Source organism: Colletes gigas, unplaced genomic scaffold, assembly GCF_013123115.1.
Source record: "Colletes gigas isolate AHSC1104 unplaced genomic scaffold, ASM1312311v1 Colletes_gigas_Sc00005, whole genome shotgun sequence".
Lineage (NCBI taxonomy): Eukaryota > Metazoa > Arthropoda > Insecta > Hymenoptera > Colletidae > Colletes > Colletes gigas.
Genome location: NW_025106634.1, coordinates 8,252,789 through 8,272,969, shown reverse-complemented (window position 1 = coordinate 8,272,969; position 20,181 = coordinate 8,252,789). Strand labels below are relative to the sequence as shown.

Here is a 20,181-nt window from a genome sequence, read left to right as displayed (position 1 = left end):
AATAATAAAAAAAGAATCTTGAAAATTATAATAAAATTTAAGAAGGAAAACAATTACTGATATGCCTGAAATACCGACAAAATACCGGTTATTTTTCATTTCGATGTAAGTCCGTGGTTAAAAGAAATCCGATTTGAAATGCCCTCCAATACGAGGCGGCCAGTGCCCGATTGGCGGTTACCGGTGCAGGTTCGAAAGAGAAGGGAATGCGCAGAAGCACGTGGATTTGTTTAGACGACTGTCAAGCCCCTTTCGTAGCGCATTTACAAAGTCCGTGGGGTGCTTCCGGTAAGCCCCGTAGCTGGCGGCGGCGCTTTCCCGACAAACGATACCGGGGGCCAACGGGGGCGACAAGATCCACTGTCTACCCCCCTCTTTCACCCCGTCCCCCTTCCACGGCGTTACACCTCCGATGCGGAGACAGAGACAGAGACTGGGACAGGGGCAGGGGAGGAGTGACGACGGCGACGATGCCCGGCGAAACGAGCGATGGAGGAGGGGAAGACATCAACGGCGGACAAGGCCGCCATATTGAATCACTCTCGTTAATTTTTGCGCAGAGGCGGTGTGAATTTTTTCTCCTTGCGCGGAAGGTAGCGGCTCAAGGTTGTGTCTGGGATACGCGTTCGTGACGATCGTTTCGCGGTTAACGCTGGCACGCGTCAAACCCGGACGGTACGTTGTTCTCTCGTGGACGGTGATTCGTTTGGTTATATGTGTACATATATATAATGGTAAACGCGATGCGCGTGTATGCCGTAAGAAAAAGGTTCACGGAAACATGCGGAAATCGTGCGTGCACGGTCGCGAGGCGGTGAAGTGTGCTCGCGATAGGGAGGGAAGCGAGAAGTGTACGCGTACACTGACTACGGTACGTGGTGTGCGCCATGTCATTGTACGTAAGCGATAGTATAGAGTGTAATATATCGTAGTGGAGTGGAAGTGAAGTGGAGTGGAAAGCGAACCGGCTGCCTTGCCTGCCTAACTGTCTGCCTAACTGCGTGTGCCTGCTGCCTGGTTGTCTGCCTATCCGCTTGCCTGCCCGTTCATGTCCGCTTTGTGTAATTGATTTGTATGCCGAACCGATTTACACAAATTCGGGCCAGCTTTCCGATTGACTGACCTCCTCTCAGGTACGTGTGTGCCTTCCTGAACGCGGGAGGCGTTGGCGTGTGGGGGTCAAAACACTCCCGTGCCTCCGTTCCAGGGAAGGTGCGATTATCAATGTAGTAGGAAATACATTGTGCACGCGGAAACATAGAGTCGCGTGTCGTCGTCGTGCGAGCTGGCGTCGCACGTCGCCGAACGAGGCCCGCGAGCATTCGCGCGTTACAGCTCGCTCGGCACCGAGGCATAATATTTTGAATTGTCTGCGCGATCCAGTTGCAGCTGTACGGGATTTCGATCCTTTATATACGAATAACAAAATTTCGATATCTCCGTTCGATGATTCAGCGTAACGTCAGATTCGTGTCGGCGGCTTTATTAATACACGAGGTACGATAAAAGACGGAGACATGAAATTGATGCGAATCGGTGTTACCGCGAGTTTGTTGCGTTTGTGATTTTTCCGCTATTCCTTCGATAACGGTGATTGCACGTTCAATTGGGCATTTTTAACACGAGCTACCTAGCAGTGCTTTTGTTTGAGATCGAACAATTTGGTTCGCGATCAAACAATTTGATCAACGATAAGATTAGCTCGTAGAGTTACCGCAACGATGCCACTCGTTTATTAGGTTAGGAAGAAAGTGTAAGATTGCCGTAGGTCGCTTTAAGGTCCCGTGCCGGTTCGAGGATTCCTCGCTATTTACTCCGCGTACAATTCTCTGCTCGATCGTTGTACGAATAAAACGTTTATTTGAAAAGTAACAAAACATGATCTTTTTACATTTGTAGAGTATATATATATATATTTATATTTCGTGTGCGTAAAATGCATAGTTTGACGAGATAACTGCGTAATAATATGAATAATACAGAAAATCTCCGTTATTGAGCGCATTATTTATATTTGCTTATCGGTTCACCGGCGTTCGACGAACAAAGTAGTAAGACGAAAATGAAAAATGCTGTGACATCAATTCGAGAGTTTAGAGACCCTACTCTGTCACGTGATCTGGAAAGTGTGCAAGGCGGGAGATCCGAGAGAAACTCCGTGAACTAGTTAATTCCTTCGCGTTAGGATGCTCCGAAGGCTCTGTTCACCGGAAATCGCGACGTTTAAAAAGAAAAACGCCTTAATGAAAAAAAAAAAAAAAGAAAAAAGGCGCGTAACGAAATACCGCTCTCGATACCATCCACGTCTGCACGTTTACGACCACGGGAAAAGAGAGTAGTAAATAGTGTCGTATTACCTAGAGGTCGCGCTCGGTTTCACCGATACAATAGTAATTACGAGATGCGTGGACGATATCAAATACGTTGCAAAAACATTGTAACTCCTTCGTCCCTCTGGCCTGGGAAGGCCGGCAGTGGGGACTCCGTCGAAAAATCGATTTCCCGTAGGGCATAAGGGTGCGGGAGGTGCTGGGGAGGGCAAGGGAGAAGTACGGAGACGAAATTCGGGAAAATCCGCAGAGAAATAGGGAGGGAGGTCGAGGGAAAGAGAAAGAGATTGGTTTCTAGCCCGTTCCGATGCCACTCGTGTGGGTGAGTGGCTGACTGTTGTGGAGGGGGTAGACCGTCGACGGGGTGAGGGGAGAAATAATTAATGTGCGACCGTACCTCTCCCCTCACGGTACAGGCCCCCCCCCCTTCCACAGTCTTGTACCGCTACGCTTAGCTGCCATTGTGCCGAGACGCCACTTCCGAAGCATCAAATTCAATTCTTCGATCTCGTGCCGCCACTTCTTCGCGAAAAACTTGGACTAGAAAGAGAAAACGGAAGGGCACGCGGCGTACTGTGCCGCCGGCGGTCCTGTAAAGCGCGCCAATATTCTCCTCGTGCATGATCTCGAACGTACATATATTCTTCCTGAACGTCTTTAGAATTCCGCGGAGGTTAGGTTAGGACATTGCTTCCGTGGATATCGGCCGATCGCCCGCCTTGTAACTCTAAACGCGATCTTGTACCGCGCGTTCTCTTGTCCGCGAGCTGATCGCGTTGTTACCGGTGGTGTCTGCTTGTGTTGTGATTGCGTGTCTCGCGGATCGAGACGAGTTGTTGCACGGAGAAAAGAGGGAAGCACGATGCTCCGGTGGATATGAACGGAATGCTCGAACGGAGATTTTGGTAACCCAGTTATTTTTATTCCCGGCGAATCTTTTCTATCGCTTTCAAATCACGGCATTGCGAAACGCTCTGCCTCACGTCTGCGTTGGCTTCTTTGTAGTGTTTTTTTTTTCTTTCTTTCTTTCTTTTCACCCTCCCTCCGCCCGCGGCGAATGTGTTCGCTGTGTCGTTATTATTGAAATCGATCCAATTGAAGTGCACCAGATAAATCGTAGTTATTAATAAATACTTGTGTTTTTTTTCTCGTAGAGTTGTCGCATTTGAAAGAATGGAAGCCATGGATTTGGACGGAGATGCGGTGGTGGACTTGAGTGTTAGGTAAATTTAAAGAAATTTTTTTTCTCTTCCTGTTCGTCGTATTTTACATCGTTCGGCTGTAATATCGTGTTAAAGGAAATTGTTTAATAACTATGTCAATTCAAAATTGCTCTTTGTTTACGTCATTGTGATTATGAAATGGGGCTATTGTTACACATTATAGTTATCAAGAATGAAAGTACATAATGTGTTACAATACTTTGCAATAACATAGCTTTTAGCAAAAACATGCTCTTATCACCAATGACAAGTAGAAGTTTTTATGTTGAACTGGGTTGTTCGCTTTTATTTGCATATATAATGTATATTGTTCCATATATATTGTATCTTCCGTCGAACTGAACATTTTACCACTAATTTTTTGTACCGTGATGTTATATATTTTTCAGTAGCAGTGGTAGAAGAAATTCACCATCGATCACTGTTAACTCTGGCGATGCAGGGGTACCGTTAGATCTAGGTCTTCATTTCTCTTCGAGTCCTAATCTAGATAACAACATGCCAGAAGCACGTAATATTCAAAATGCAGCGAGGGGGATCCTGGCCCCCAAATCTGGAGATGACAGGAAAACACGCCGAAATCTTAGACCTAGAATTGAAATAAGTTATGCGGAGAGTCCAGATGAACGTAGGATAAATGGCTACGTGAATGGAAATGCAGACAGTGATGAAGGTTAACTATAAAAATAGCATATTTATTTATAGTTTCGATATAATAGCCTAATATACTGTTACATATATACGACTTGCATATTGTGTACTACGTACTATATTATTAATACTGTTGAAACAAATACTTAAAATTTCTATCTATTAGGTGATATGCCACCTCTGCCCCCAATAAAGGAACTGTCGTCCGATGAATTAGCTGAACGTGAAAGAACACTTAGGAAATTATCGGAGGAACTTAGATCTGAGGAAATGAAGCTGGTATTGCTGAAAAAATTACGGCAATCGCAACAATTGAAAGAAAACATTGCTGCTGTACCAAAAGTACCCAGCAAATTACCACCACCAGTCACGGTACAACAAGCAACCCATAGGTAAGACTCCTAGAGTTGTGGGGAGATTATGTCGAGTAGGAAGAGAATCGATGGATGAGGCGTGGTCGGGAAAAAAATACACATTCATTTACTTTTCCAAGTCTTCGTCTGCGCTATTTATTGTACATACCACGGGTTAGGTCGCCACCTATATTATAACCGCGGCAATTTCACGAAAGCGAGGGAAATACAAAATTCGCCTACTTGTTTATTATTATTAAAATATTGTTTTGTTCAGTCATAGGATTGTAAAAGCACCACCGCCGTTACTTAGGGGACAGCCTGCACCAAGCAGGAGCAGTATACATGCTCCACCACCTGGAATGTTATTACCACCTACAGCTGCTCGAAGTTCTTCTTCCAGTACTGGAATACTACCTAATATGATCATACCACAACCACCACATCCTAGGAGCAGGCCACCTAGTGCAACACCAAATGTATCGAATTATCATGCACCTGCAGACAGAACTGAGAGGTCGACGAAAGATCCAACCCCGACTCCAGCGCATCAAGTAAGTAAGGTACAATATACTTTTTTTCTAAACATACTTTTTCCGAATGAATATAATTGAAATATAGCATAATACCATATTTATATGTCATATTTTTAAAGATATTTGTTTATACACTATTTGTGTCATATTTGTGAACTATGTAAATAACCGTACCTGTGTTTTTGTAAACACAAAGCTGCTTGTTGGATCTCAAGAAAATAAAACCACCGCATCCTTAAGCACACCTGTGATTTCAGAGCAGGTATATCCACTAGTCAAAATATATTTAGTCTCTTGTCGCTCTAACTATATATTAAATATTGTATCGTTTTCTTGCCATCCTAATAACACCATATAATTTCTTTTGCTGTATGTAACTATATTATACATCCATCTATTTTTCTCCTGTTCTCCGTGTTATATACATTTTATTGCTTTATAGCGAGCATAAAAACAAAAGTTTAATAATCCTTCCCGCGCGAACGTAATGTTTGTTTTTGAAATTTAGGAAAGACCAAGGGACGATAATCAGACGCCTGCACAACGTCAGGCGGCTGCTAAATTGGCTTTGAGAAAGCAACTCGAAAAGACGTTGCTGCAGATACCACCCCCAAAACCACCACCGCCGGAGATGCACTTTGTTCCAAATCCCTCCAATACGGAGTTCATATATTTGGTGGGTTTGGAACATGTGGTTGACTTTATTACTAAAGAGCCAGCTATTCCACCACCTCCGGAACCATTCGAGTGTACCCAATGTAAAACGGACTTCACACCTGTGTGGAAGTGGGAGAAGCCTATCACCGGTGGCAAGAAAGAAGGCCCAAGAGGACAGCATGCAACTTTCCAGAGACCTCCGGCAGGTCGCGATCCTAGAGTCATATGTGAACATTGTGTAACAACTAACGTTAAGAAAGCTCTAAAAGCAGAGCACACTAATCGGTACGTACCATATTATAAATTTAAGAAATTTCTTTTTCCTAGAATAATGTTCCTCGTGATAATGAACGAATAAATGTGTTCGTAGGTTAAAAACAGCGTTCGTGAAGGCACTACAGCAGGAACAAGAGATAGAACAAAGGCTGGCACAAGCTGCATGCCCAAGTCCAGATCCACCAGCTCCAAAACCAGTTCCTAAAGCAGCTACTCCTACGAGGAGAGTAGCTACACCACCAGCCCCTCCACCCCAAGTACCACCAGCACCTACGCTGGCACCAACGCCACCAGCACCTAAACTACAAGAACATCCTTTGGTTAAATTGGCTGAAAGCGGGAAGTTCAGCCCTCACCATGCTGCTGCTGCAGCTGCTTTGCAGCAACAGTTGCTTAGAGGTAAGTTTAAAACGTTCAAAGTTTTTTTTATAATTCGTATGAATAATAAGTGCCATTTACCAATAAATGCAATTGATTTTTTTTCTCCAGAGTTGGCAAAGAATCCTGTACCGGGTTTGCCGCCTCATCAACCTCTTCCTGCTCATATGATGCCACCGTTTACCTCGATATTGTATCCGTACCAGCTAGCAATGGCGCAGGCTGGCGGGAAAGGTCTCGCAGAATTACAACGACAAGCGGCAGATTTGCAACGCCAATATTTGCTTGACATGATTCCGTCGCAAGCATCTCAGGCGCAGGGCAATCAAGCTCCACCGCGAGCCCACCCGCACAATTGGAAAACGTAACCAGACGCATTTAAAGATCGAACAGTAAATGCAAATAAATAAAACTGCAGAGCTGTGTTAGAGAATATAGAGAATCAAGACACTCTCGTATTCTTTTTCCACGACATCGTACTAAAAGGATTTAATGGTGCGCGACAGTCACACCTTCCATACACTTAAAATAATGTACCAATCGATTGGATTGGTATCTTTATTGCAAAGTGAAGCTCAAACCGGAATAACGGACAACAGACAATTCTTGTAATATTACGAAGAGGAAACCCAACCATCATTTGTGAATATGCATTGACGTGTGAGTGTGATGTTATTGTTACCCGGAGGTTCAAGGTTTAATTGCCTCTCTGAGAAACCTAAGCTTTCAGTTACGTTGATACACGATTATTCGTAATGTTTGGTGGCTTGAAACGAAAGAATGTTTCCGACTAGCGAAGACCAGCGAAAAGTTCACGCATCAATTGGTTTTTAAACGAATGGACCCAGTTTCTTTTCTTATCCGTTACCCTGTGTTGGTATTAACAGTACTGCAAATGGAAACTGGGTGAATATGTCAATCAATCGGATTCAAGTAAGTGCATAATAACTTGGACGCACACGAATGAATTTAATTGCTTCAATTATATATGTATATATAATTACACACATATATATATATATATATAATATAAATAAGAACCAAATGGACATTTATAAGGCACTAAGGACAGTAATAAGTGTTACGTGATTATATGAATTGGTTGATCTAAAGATAGTAGTGATAATCGACGGACGAAAACACGTGGCGAAGCAACAAAGTTAAAAAAAAAAAAAAAAAGGGTGGAATCTTTTGTAGACCCTTACAATTAAGCCGACCTTTGTCGGTGGTTCGAATGATTTGCAACCATCGGCGGTACCTGTACTCTGTGTATATCTCTTTATTTTCTTCAAAACTGTGAGTATTTTTAAGGCGATGTAACACGAGAGAGCGAGATAGAGAGAGAGAGAAAGAGTTGTAGTTACGACAAAACCGATCTTTGTAAGAACTGCGTGTGTGTCAGTGATAGTCAGCAAATGAATGTGGGAGTGATAGTAATTTCTTTCTCTTTTCGTCGATACAAGACAGAGAACGATAATTCAGCATGTTTTTAAGTTAGAGTGACACGAGTGTCATTCGCGCACAAATCGTCGTAGGGAACTTCGTAATAATAATAATGATAAGACTTTGGCTCACATCGATGCAGGATGCGTTAAAGACGTAAACGAAAGATTTGCCGACGATTGAACGTTTCAAATCTCTATATATATTATTATATATATATAAAAGGAAAACAAAGAAAGGAAAGAAACTGTCAACTAGGGTATATAAATTAATGATAGCGCGATTGATTTCATGTGTCACGTCGATGTAAAAGTATTTAAAGAAATCTTAACAGTACATATGTATCCGAAGTTTTACCGAACCGGTTCAAAGTGGCAGGCGGCCGAATTTTTACAACGTATCCTCTCTCTTACTAAAAGAAAAGACAAAAAAGAATCTGCACTTAAAGAGTTACAAATCTCCGGCACACGTCCCAGCAATACTTATCATCACTACCCACTAATAATCTGATTTCATTGATTCCGGCTAACCGATCTTGGTCATGAATTTTCCGAATCACTAAATATATAGTTAACTGTAGTCTTGATATTTCTCGGTATATGATACAAGTTAATAAACTAAAAATAGCATAATCATCTCTCTTTGTACTACGTGATAGATTTTCAACTCATACTTGATATAAACATGTACACCGTAAAGTAACGTCTACGATCGCATAATAGATCAAGATCTGTGTTTTTTGTGTAAGAGAAATCGAAATAATATCATTGTCAACATTTATCATTGTTGCCAGGACGCTACCGCTGTCTAATCCTCCTGTCGCGCGTGAGCGATTTTATTCGTATTTATTCGTGAACACGGGATCAAGGGAGAAAAAACGTGGTTTTTTTGTAACGCACAACGCACGCCATTATATTTTTGTCCGACTGTACTTTCGTCGATAGAACACGAAGTTGTCACATTTTTCTTTTGTATTTTAACACGTTCGTTTCAAGAAATTCAATCAGTGAAATAACAACAGAACGACACGTTATATTCTCTGTATATAAGATATACCGTATGCCACATGCTAGATTTTCGTACACCAAGGTTTTATGAAGTAATGCCAGAGGGGGATAATTTTTCTCCGTCATTATTGCATAATATCTGTTATGCAGTGACATCCGGTATATCGTTACATTAGTTTCGTACGTAGTAGGGGTATTGGGTACCTGAAACTACCAGTCGAGATTTCGAAAGTTTCGAGTGATTTTCTTTTCGTTTTAATAGAAATTGATCATAGAATGGATCGTGATCTGTATCTCATATTTTCGTTGGTTTTAATTCTTTTTTCAAGAAGCTTGACGTGTATTTGGGAAAAATAAATAAAGTTTTGAGTTGGCAAGTATTTATACATACGGCTGAAGATTCGTTGAACTTTTAGTTTCGTGCGTCCGGGATCTATCTCGCGAACATCAAGATGATTTGGATCGGTAGTCTTGAGTTTAGAATATTTTTTAACGAGTTTGAGTGCAAATAATTCTTAAGTTACCGTGAAAATATCCACCGACCGATATTTTTGCGACCAATTATATTCAGTGTGTGGCGTAGTTGGGGGAAATTTTATTTGCGAATAACGAATAATTATTTTTAATTAATTCGTAAACTAACCAAAGTTTACGTTTTATTCGTAAATCGGAATGTGTCCACGGATTTTGTAAATCGACAACCAGATGAATAAAGCTACGACCAAAACTCAGTTTACGAATTGATCTTCAATTTTTATTTGTTATTCGCGAATAAAATTTGCCCGACTAAACGACGTGGTGCGAAACTTTCGGGACCCCGAATCGACTGGAGCCTCAGGCAGGGATGAGCAAAATGTATTTTAGAAAGTATCCGAACGACGAGCATCTTACTGATTTATATTCTGTTTGTAGTGGAATCTTTGAAAGTATTCGTGTACTGTACAATTACAGAATACCGTACTGCCTCTCCGTTTGCATTCGTATCGAGAGGTTTGAAAGAGTTTATCCAAATAGGTTTGGTTGACAGTCGTTTATGCCGAAAAATAATGTTGGTGATTCCATTACAACTACGTTTACCCGTGGACTGATACAAGAAACTAATTAGTACTGTATGCAAAATCCTTGTGAATGTCCAGAATATTAGCATTTCATATTTAACGGTCGAGTAAATGCAGAATATTTCATTCGGTTTCAGTATTCAGTAAATTTTAATCTAGGTAACAAATAACGAATACGTGGGATACGAATAAATTTTTATCGGAACATGCGTGCTGTAGTCGTGTGTACATGGCATTAATGTGATGTTTGCTATTTAAATTTTATATAAATAAATAACTTTACAATAATACAAAATTTTGTATAAACTCGTAGACATTACACACTCTCTATGACTGTTTTTTTTTTCATGGATTTATTATAAATTTACAGAGTTCTATAAACTTGTATATTTTTTATTTATATACAATCTGTATATCTGTGCGTTCTCTATAAATTTGCAAATTTCATTATTTATTTATTTATTCGTTCAAAATTTACGCACGTTTATAAATTTGTCAATATCGCTTGTTTATGGATAATTTATAAACTTTTCAGGCTTATACATATTTTTGAGAACGGAAATCGATAAAAGATCTTGTGTAAATTCGTAAAATTATTTCTTTATTTATAAAAGGTTCATAAATATGTATAACAATGATAAATTTATGAATGACATAAAATATTGGCAAGGTACTCGTGTATTTGTAAACAAATAAATAATTGAATTTGTAAATTTGTAAATTTCTTAAAAGTTTCTTTATTTCTTTGTAAACACTTTGAAGAGCAAACACCACACAGATACGATTTGTCGAATACAAGTTGTAGCGGTATTTAATACTAGATTTACGCGCCATCTTGGCGATTACATTTGAATGCAGTTTCTTTTTAATTAGGATACATTACATTTATGGGTTCTGTAACTTTATGTATGGAATTTGAAACACGTAAATCTAGTGTTAATATACAACAGTTCGAGTATAAAATAGAATATGTGAGGTTGTCGTTTTTTCTAAATACATATATTCAGTATTTTAGATATGTTATATTTGGATTACAAAATCATTCGAATGTGCTCATCCCTGGCGGTTACCGATTATTTCAGCTACACGATCATCCCCGATACGTAATGTTTGCGTTTCTTTTGCCGATATATCTCCCTTTCCTCGTGACGAAACATCGTTCAACGAAGTGAAGACGTGCGCGGTGCATCACTCTCACGACTGCCGAATACATGTTCGCGTAAGGTTCCGGGTAATCCGTTCACAAATCGTAGTCAGTTGTCGATTCTGTTTCCGAGCTCGGACGATCTTACGCAATACGTTCAATTGCATTTTCTCTCACGGACAAACGGAAACAAACAAAAGCAAAAAAACACAACCTGTAATACGTTTCTTCCTATCTTCCTTTCTAGTCTTGTCTTTCACCTCTGCGTGGTGCTGTTTAAGAGCTGAGCACTGTCGAGTGCGAACGTAATTTTATATTCTAAAAGTGAAACGATAAGAGACACGTCTTTTTCGCTGTAACGAGAAGAGAGAGAAAAAGACTCTCGAACTTGGGAAAATTTGACGCAGGGCGGTAGTGCGAGGAATGAGAAAAAGAAAAAAGGGAAAAAGAAACCACTCGAACGAAAAGTGAAAATCGAAGTTTAGATCTGGCGGTTGAAAAAAACAAACGGAATTTCAAACACGGCGGAATAGTATTCTTAAGGTACTCGAAGGAAAGCTGTGTAACGAAAAACACGTGATCCGATATTTCGTGGGGTCACAGAAAGAGAACGCTCTGCACGAATATGGGTAAAGAGAAAAGAAGATTGAAAAAAAAAAAAAACGAGAATACTCGGATTGCCGCGAAACACAATATTGTTTGGAAAACAAGTCTACACGCACCGTGGAAATTTTACGTCCAAAAATTCGTACTGTTATCTTAAGTCTGACTACCTGACGAGAATCTCTCTGCCCCCCCACAATTTATAGGATTAGTAGTTATAAAAAAAAATGAAAAGAGAAAAAATAACAAAAAAAATAAAGTACAGATTACCGAATACTCTGGAGACTACACGAATAAAGCTTATCAATGATTGTATATCGAGTGATGTTTATTATTTTGTAATTCTAGAACGTTGTTGGCGGCATGCCGTGACGTCACAGCGTCCAAACAATGAACAGCTGCGCGAAACCGTTTGTAGGATCGATGACCTTTGTAAATTATTAAATCGGAAGCGTGTATTCGAAGCTACCTGTTGCCGGCTACGTCACGCTTAGAAGTTATTCGGGGTTTAGGTGTACCGAAGATTGTAAGGTATATGCGTTTAACCTTTTGGAAGGTATCGTTAATTTTCTACTGATTTTGTAACTTTACCTGAGAACGCTAAAAAATTCGTGATTACAAAATCTCTGGTTTTCTTTTGTTATTTTTTTATTATTACGTATCTTTGTAACTAACTATAGGGTATGAACGGGGAGGTAAATACTTTTCCATAACGTTTGGCAGGTAATTCTGATCCAAAACGATCGTGTACGCTCGTGAGTTTATTTCTAACCCTTAACTTAACGAGGTAGGTGGCGTTCAGGCTTGATCTCGAATATGGCGGAGCACGCCAAGTTTGGGTTAGGTTATATGCTCGATGTTCTCGTATCTCTCACGAGGTACCTACGATCTCGGTTATCCGGAATTACCCGTCAGATATCCTGGAAAAATGTTTTGTAGCTTTTCACGGCATTAGATTAAAATATTTCGTGACAAAAGCGGAATGAACGTTTCTGGTAAAGATTTTCGCGAGTCAGGCACACTCTATCTCGCGACATCTTAGTTCCTGGCCGGCGAAACGTCCGTGGCAAAAAAATTACACGGGGGACCAGTTTAACGAGTCGAATGATAAACGCTATATTTAGAAACTCGACGTAAAACTTTCAGCTTATGCAAGATGCCGTACCAATTCGGTTAGGGTATTTGAAGTTAATCGTTCCCATTTACCACGAGTGTCTCGATGTTTATTACACGTAAAAAAAAGAAAAAGATAACAGTAGCCAATGGGTCGGAATACTCTCACGTTTGTCGAAACCAGGGCCTCCGAGAAGATTTTTATCACGGGACACGGAGTTTCTTTCGAGTCCCTTCTCCGTCAGCCATTTTGTTGTTATGCCATGAATTGCAGCCAGTGATGGATCTAGTATCCGCCACTGGCTGTAGTAGAACAATATGTACTGGTCTTTAAATATGATATGTAAACATTTTCTGGGATTTCAGGAAATTTCCAGCTCCGTTGCTCGACAGAGGCTTCCTGGGCCCCAGGATACGACGTATCCCCTGCATCCTCCCTCTCGCAGGCCCCGGTTCGAACGTTAAACGAGTATCGTTGTCTTGTTTTGTCTCGTTTCGTTTTGTGTTCTCCGTTTCTTAAATCAATTCTGTTTTTTCTCGTTGTACTCGGCTAGGCATTTCTTGAAGTGCTTCGAGCAGAACGGATACAGCGTCGGATGGTCGCAGGTCCTGCAGGCAGCCGCGAGATGAGAGCAGCATCGCAAGCTTTCGCGGCAACAAGAGGCCCACAATTCGGGCCCGGCCGAGGCACAATTGTAGCAGTAGCAGTCGCCTGAAAGGACGAAAGAAACACGATCAGGTGAAAACCGCGACCCGGTTCATCGTGACGGATTGTCGTTTATCAGGTATGATGATTAACCTGTTAATCGGGCAAGACTAGTTACAGCCGGGAATAAAATTGACTGGACGCTCGCCAACTGTAGAGTATCGTAATTCAGTCATTTTTCCTAATTAACTCGACGCCTTTTCCATAGTAAACAACTAAATGTCTCTATACACAAGAAATCATTTTTCCAGATTCGAAGCAGTCAGTTGTTCCTTCAAGGTGTGTAATAAGTCCATTTGTTTAAATACTAATATTCATCGATTTAGGTTATAAAATCATATTGTGTTCATATGTTTTTTAAAGTTTGGAACAATTACTCATATCATAATTTTTCAGAACCTGGTCGAAAGATGTCAAAATTCATGACGTCGAGTTGGGGAACGATGCAGAAAAGATTGAGAAACACTGACTCCTCAGACACCTAAAAGTTCGCGGCGTTTTGCTGCACGTGTTCGTAGTTTCGATGTTCGCGGAACCACGGAGCCGAACGTGTATCTTCCGAATTTTTTATCCCAAGTTTCCCTTTCCACTGTACGCGCCGCTTGTGTCTCTCCTCGGATATTATTCATCGCGATTCCGTTACTCAGGCACGGTTGCGTCACTGTCGAGATACCCGACTCCTTGGGTTAAACAAGCGTAACGCGAAATGGAAATGAAAAAGAACAGAACGGCGAACTGTATCACGTGTCACGTACGCCGCACGTGCGGATTTTTCATCTGGGAACTGGTCCAGAATCGAGGCGAGTTGTCGATCCGTTCCAGGCGACGCGTAGCTAGAACGCAAGATTTTCTTCGTTCCTAACGGTATTCTAATTCTTTGTTACAACACGATCGGAAATAATGCGTGTGGTTATTCAAGATCGCTCGACTCGCGTGCATCGATACGCATCTGATTCGAAAGCGGCCTGATGTGTGTCACCTTTGTGTCGAACCTTCAACTGGAATAAATGTAACACTTTCGTACGATGATTCGTTTCTGAATAAATCGATGTCGAGGATCAATCGAGTACCCTTGCACTTGACTAAGCTAATTTTCGTTCTACCATTGTTCGCAAACATTATCAATGTCATGGCTTGTTGCCGTTTCCGATTCAAACGCAATCTTTGTAATCCGATGGACACGTCTACGTCCATGAATCGAGTTAGGCAAATGTGTCGGTAGCAACGTGTTTAGAATTGTCAGTTATCACGGAGATCGGTATTTAAATCGTCGACATCCTCACGGAAGAGTCATTCAAAGATTAGATTTAAGCTAATTTATGATACATAGAAATGTGTTAGCTATCTTTTTTGTATAAATCAGGTGATCCACCCTGTGTTAGGATTATGGAAGGATGACTGTCGACGTAGAACCGATTCCAGGGTCTCTGTTTACCTCGTCGCGTTGTGTGTAATTGAATAAGGGGGGAAAAAATCGTTCCAAGAAATCGAGTACACCATCTGTTATTCGCGGTTACGTTCTCGTCACGGTAATTAGACAGTCGTGCGAGACTGTACGCGTCCCATGAGCGTAATGATAGTCCGGTCGCTAAATCTTCCTTGCTCGCGACGGTGAAAGGAGGGACACGACGCCACGCTCGACTAGTACAAATCCTTGCATTTATCCTTTCATTCCCACAGCAGCTACATCATCTTGCATTCAAAATTATTCGATAAGGCGTTACTATCGTCTGGAACAGTGGTTCTTAACCCTATGGGGATTTCTTACATGGGAGCATGTCGAACCCGTACAGACGTTATGTTTTTACGTAATGGAACGTTAAGACATCGAAAAGCGTTTAATTCTTGGTAACGATTATGCTCCAGTTACTCGAATTCTGTATTCTTGATTCATTTTTTCACGGTCGGTCACCACTTTCTCGATTACATCACGCTTTACCGAACACCCTGTACAGCGGGTCACGTAGATTTCTAGGAAAAGGTGAAACTACACTTTTAATTGTGCTTGTAAAGTTTTCGAAGATAAAGGCTGGCTTTCTCCGAGCATGTTCCAATTTCGAAACGGTTACAACTTGGTCGGTTTTTGGGCAACAAAGAATGTCTGTGTAGAGTAATAAATTTAAAAAAATAACAATATACTAAAAGTTAGAGCAATACTGGAGCTGTTGGTAGCGAAAGTGTGCTGTCAGGGCAATGTCTAAGTCTTTAACCGCGGGGGGTTAATGTTATTTTCACATCATCGAGGTAAAAGTAGAAACGTTTCTACAGTGATTATCGTCACGGAAACAGTGATTCATAATAGCACCTCGATGGACGAAGAAAAACGAGCCTGAATATTCATGCGAGTGTCGAGAGATGACTAATCTAATAAGAACCAGCCCCACTTATTGCTAGACGATATATCTTCATTAGTACATTCCCCTGTCGAGTATGAACGATGACTAAGATCTGTATCCAAATGTTTGTGCATATGGTGGTAAAGGGTAAATTACAAGATGGTATTAATTATTCGTTAGGTATTCCATCCGATCCAGAGGCGCGCCTAATTCATGGATTAACATTTTCGCTCGCTGGCATGCATTTAACGTGAGCAAACACGTTCAGGAGTGGCTGTAATATAGGTTTCAATTGTTTACGTTGGAAAGTCATAAACTAAAACCGGGAATTATACCAACACTCTGTGCAAAATTGGTAATATGCAGTTTACAAATCATGTAACGAATCAATGTCCCTAAATTCTATAATTGTTACATAATATTTCCACGGTATTTCTAATTTAATTCACTTTCCCGAATTATCCATAAACCGCGATCTTGTACTCGGTTCGAGCGTTGCATATTCTCATCCAGGCGAAAGTAGAAACGTTTGCACATCGTGCAAGTATAATACCCGGACAAAAGTGATTTATCGTGGCACGGTGAATCAGAGGATACGATGCACGGGATCGTTCGATCGATCGGTGCTGTCTAATTTATAGATCGACACTATCGAGAGGCGTTGCATTTTACGTGGGCAAACAATGCCCGTGGGAGTGGCTATGTCAAGGTTAGAATCTCCATTGTACGTCGCGGAAACCGTTGTTTTTCCATACCAGCGAGATACGACCGTTGTGCTGGAATGCAAAGATGTAATTATTCCAGTGTTTTCCAAAGTAGGAGGGGATCGAAGGAAAATCTGCAGAAACATTTACACGATGTATCTGAACATTTATTTGCATCGTTTCGATACTGAAAGATCGAACATTCGTACAAATTTATTTTAGGTATTTGGAAAAACGAATAATGAACATGCCTGAACCATATTAATGATATGAGAACAAGAGATGGACTACTGAACTCAAGCGAGTGCATGAACAATGAATCATACGTATTAGAACGAGGCCAAAAGATAACAGTGCAATTTGAGCTAGTAGACAGTGACAGGGAGATAACAGAAAAATTTAGGTGTGGGTTAGGTTGAAAATATAACAGGAAGGCCAGGTAGAGTCTCAGCTTCCCTCACTCCTCAATATTCCTCGTACTATGCCCACAGGGTGACTCGATGAGTTTTCCCGCCCAATTTAGGGCAGCATCAATAGCAGTTGTCGAATCAGAGTTGTTTCGATTTCGAACTGATCTACGCAAAGGGATACCTCTACAAAACACGAGGAATATTGAGTAGTAGGTGTGAGTTTATATGTAACATAAAAATGGGACCTAATATTTTCATGTATTGTCAGCCCTGGCTTGCCGCCACCGTCGCCACTGTCGCCTCCCCGTACGAGTTTAATAACTGTAGGTTCAGGTTATATCATTTTAACTTTCTCAGAGACAATAATTACTTTGTATCGATTTTAATGATATTCGAAGGTTATTCGTAGATCCTAGATATTAAATTATTCGAGTAGCCGCAACTTCGACGTGAATGCACGGATATGTGTGTGTGTGTGTGATATTTTCAAGGGTCGTGTTACGAATGCATTGAATTACCTTCTGGACAGTCGACGGATCGACGAGCCTCGGCTCTTCTGCATTCGAGGCCCTCCTCGCCTTTCGGGCAGGTCGCGAAAGACTCCTCGATGGAATTTTCACCCAGTATTGCATTAATCTGAAAGTAACGTAGTGCCGGACAGTCTCATCGTGGCCAACGAGCGTGCAACGTCTACGCAATACGCCCCCGCCGATTAAACGTTCTTAACTCGTCTGTGCCTAAAGCAAACGATCTTGCACTTCGATTCCAATTTAAATACTTAATTTACACATAGAAGATTAATATACAAGGCATAAATGGGTTAATTATGAAAACGATTATACTATTGCTTCGAGTCGATCCTTGTCGAATCTAATTTTCAATACTCGATCGAAATCTCGAAAAAAACATTCGCCATTTGCCTCCACCAAGTTACGTAGGTTTAACCTCTTCCCGTGGCATTTAGCTCGACGAAATTCGGGGCCCAAAAAGAGGTTATAAGAATCGTAAGTAACTCTTGTGGCGTATCGATAAAAACTAAAACTCAATGATTCGTGATGTTTACGTTTGGACCAAAATCTACGTCGCGAATCAAACTCGTTGAAGTACGGGAAGGGGTTAATTAAGAGTAACAGTTTAATGGATTCCGTAAGACGTGTTTAAAGATTCTGCGTACAATTAAAGAAAAGACACGAGTCTCGTTACAATAGTAATTACGATATTCTCGCGATCATTAAAGTCCCGGGACTCGCGATTGTTACAGAATCGTACGTGTACGGACGTTCTCCGGTTACAATTTTTTTTGTTACGCAATCGAGCACCGGTATTCGTAGCAGCGAACCGATTCCGAGTCCTTCGCGGTCCCGATGCATTCTGATCCTTCGCAGATCCGTTTCGACTTCGTATCGAATAGAATCGATTCTGCCTCTCTTAGGTTAATCGCTCTAACAATCTTTATTCTATCATTTTCTCCGGTGTCATCCTTAGTTTTCTTAAATTAAACAAATGATTCGAATTTATTACGATATATGTCAATTTTCATGAAACTTTGCACAAATGTTCGTGCTACTTGTTTACTTAAACTCTTCACGCCCTTGGCCACATATATGGACGTTCAGTTTTTTTTTTTATAATTATAGTTACTGTCAATAATAAATAGGCAAAAAACAAAATGTCTCTGAAGAGGTTAAGGGAGAAATCAACCCTTCTCTTTCGATATTGAAAAATTTAGAAATCTGAAAAAATTGAATATAAAAAAAAAATATCAAATTAAATATTTTATGTTGGACAACTGAAAATTACTACGTCTCAATTGTATTCGTTATTTAGTATTCTAATAGTTTTGCCGGCCTCTGATACGAAGTCGAAACCCGCGAAGAAGCTTCGACAGTTATTTTCGACGACTTTCGGAACGCTCGATGTACGGTTCATTGTAAAGCTCACTCGTTTGAACGCTCCAGGCTTCGAAAACATTTTGACCAGTTTCGCTAGCGCGTTCTCCTCCGTGACGCTCGTGACATTTTCCACGCACCGGTGGCCGTGGAGCACTAAAAACGAACAGAGAAGCAGCAACGCACCGCGGTAGCACATATCACCGTCGTGTAAACGCGCCGACGAGATGATTGGGGGAAAAAAAAAAATAAATAAAGCTCGCGACGCCTCGTCCCGGATAATTTGAAATCGCGACTGGCGGTCAGGTGACGGAGAAGCGCACCGACAGTTTGAGTCCTCCGTTTTACTTTCTGGTGGGGATATCCTACATTACGCATTGCACGGACACGCGGGACACTCGTTTGAATTGCCGATCGCGATATACGTATCGTGAAAGCTTTTACAGGCTTAGTTCGCGCCTGGGGTGGGGAATCTTTTGGCATTTGGATGTTGTCGCGTCCTTGTGTCAGCTTCATGGTCTTCTCTCGAAGTTCCACACTTTGGATCAAACTTGTAAAGCATGCTTACCTAAAGATGGATTAACGTTCTCGTTTATTTCCTCAATTTGTTCACGAACCAAAAAAGAAATGATCGCGTCAACCCAACAATGGATAAATTGATAAGAGCAGTAACCTTCTTAACATTCATATTTTAAAATAAACACCGTTAGAAGATGTTAGGTATACAATTCACAAAAGGCCGCTACGAATAAGGCCGTGGTTTAATTCAACGTTTACATTAACGAAAAAGATACAAATAAAGTAATTTTGGGACATATTTTATTCTATTTGACAAATTGTATGCACTACGTCCAGCGGGATGAAAGACTTAGGTAAACAAAAATACATTACAAGGATAAAACTCATAAAACTCAAGTCTCTCATGTTCGATCAGAAGATGCAGTTGGATGTAAACAGAGCTTCTCACGTGATCAACGTTCCATTGGTCAGCTGTATTCTCATTTGTTTCAGCTTTATTCATTTGTCTAGCATAATGGCAAAAGTCATAATAAAATTATGCTTTATCTATATTAAGTTTAATATAAATTAACTTGAGATTATATACGTTTATTTAATAATTTTATTAAAGTAGTTCATTACCTTCGACGCTAGATGGCGCGCATTTTTTCGATGCCAAACCCTCTGGTGCTAAAACGGCCAAGTTTGTCGTGGAATAGTTCGTTATCATCAACGCTAGATGGCGCTTATTTTCGACCTCGGGCCCCCTGGTGCTAAAACGTCCAAGTTTGTCGAGAAATACGCGCCATCTAGCGTTGGGGATAACGAACTATTCCACGACAAACTTGGACGTTTTAACACCAGGG

The 20,181-nt window shown here is 40.9% G+C and overlaps 2 protein-coding genes and 1 long non-coding RNA gene across 8 annotated transcripts; 2 read left to right on the top strand and 1 right to left on the bottom strand.

Annotated features, from left to right (window-relative positions):
• The first annotated feature begins 666 nt into the window (after positions 1–666).
• Positions 667–7,117, top strand: LOC122395447 (transcriptional repressor p66-beta). Of its 6 annotated transcripts, none has more exons than XM_043393036.1 (9): positions 667–871; positions 3,485–3,553; positions 3,946–4,226; positions 4,371–4,596; positions 4,835–5,120; positions 5,290–5,355; positions 5,602–6,035; positions 6,121–6,425; positions 6,516–7,117. In XM_043393036.1, exons 2-9 carry the CDS (start codon positions 3,504–3,506, stop codon positions 6,770–6,772), a joined length of 1,905 nt encoding a protein of 634 aa, XP_043248971.1. In that variant the 5' UTR covers positions 667–871; positions 3,485–3,503; the 3' UTR covers positions 6,773–7,117. The 6 variants fall into 6 exon arrangements, with proteins under 6 accessions (XP_043248971.1, XP_043248972.1, XP_043248970.1 ...); XM_043393037.1 differs by having other exon boundaries at positions 667–1,133; XM_043393035.1 differs by lacking the exon at positions 667–871 and adding an exon at positions 2,804–3,235.
• Positions 7,118–10,502: 3,385 nt separating this feature from the next.
• On the bottom strand, positions 10,503–19,337 carry LOC122395472. The gene is made up of 3 exons (XM_043393089.1): positions 18,870–19,337; positions 17,447–17,564; positions 10,503–13,484 (listed from the first exon to the last, which is right to left on the bottom strand). Exons 1-3 carry the CDS (start codon positions 19,014–19,016, stop codon positions 13,294–13,296), a joined length of 456 nt encoding a protein of 151 aa, XP_043249024.1. The 5' UTR covers positions 19,017–19,337; the 3' UTR covers positions 10,503–13,293.
• On the top strand, positions 13,441–14,359 carry LOC122395473. The gene is made up of 3 exons (XR_006258977.1): positions 13,441–13,557; positions 13,730–13,757; positions 13,875–14,359. It is a non-coding gene; the product is annotated as an uncharacterized LOC122395473 (long non-coding RNA).
• Positions 19,338–20,181: the final 844 nt, after the last annotated feature.

Bases quoted from the DNA above. Each gene is read 5' to 3' on its own strand.
- LOC122395472 (XM_043393089.1), bottom strand. From the start codon at position 19,016: ATGTGCTACCGCGGTGCGTTGCTGCTTCTCTGTTCGTTTTTAGTGCTC. The intron at 17,565-18,869 runs GTGAGCTTTACA...CGTTACTTTCAG, and splicing joins AGCCTGGAGCGTTCAAACGA to ATTAATGCAATACTGGGTGA. The intron at 13,485-17,446 runs GTAATTCAATGC...TCGTCCTTTCAG, and splicing joins ATCCGTCGACTGTCCAGAAG to GCGACTGCTACTGCTACAAT.
- LOC122395447 (XM_043393034.1), top strand. From the start codon at position 3,504: ATGGAAGCCATGGATTTGGACGGAGATGCGGTGGTGGACTTGAGTGTT. The intron at 3,554-3,942 runs GTAAATTTAAAG...TATATTTTTCAG, and splicing joins GTGGTGGACTTGAGTGTTAG to TAGCAGTGGTAGAAGAAATT. The intron at 6,036-6,120 runs GTACGTACCATA...ATGTGTTCGTAG, and splicing joins AAAGCAGAGCACACTAATCG to GTTAAAAACAGCGTTCGTGA.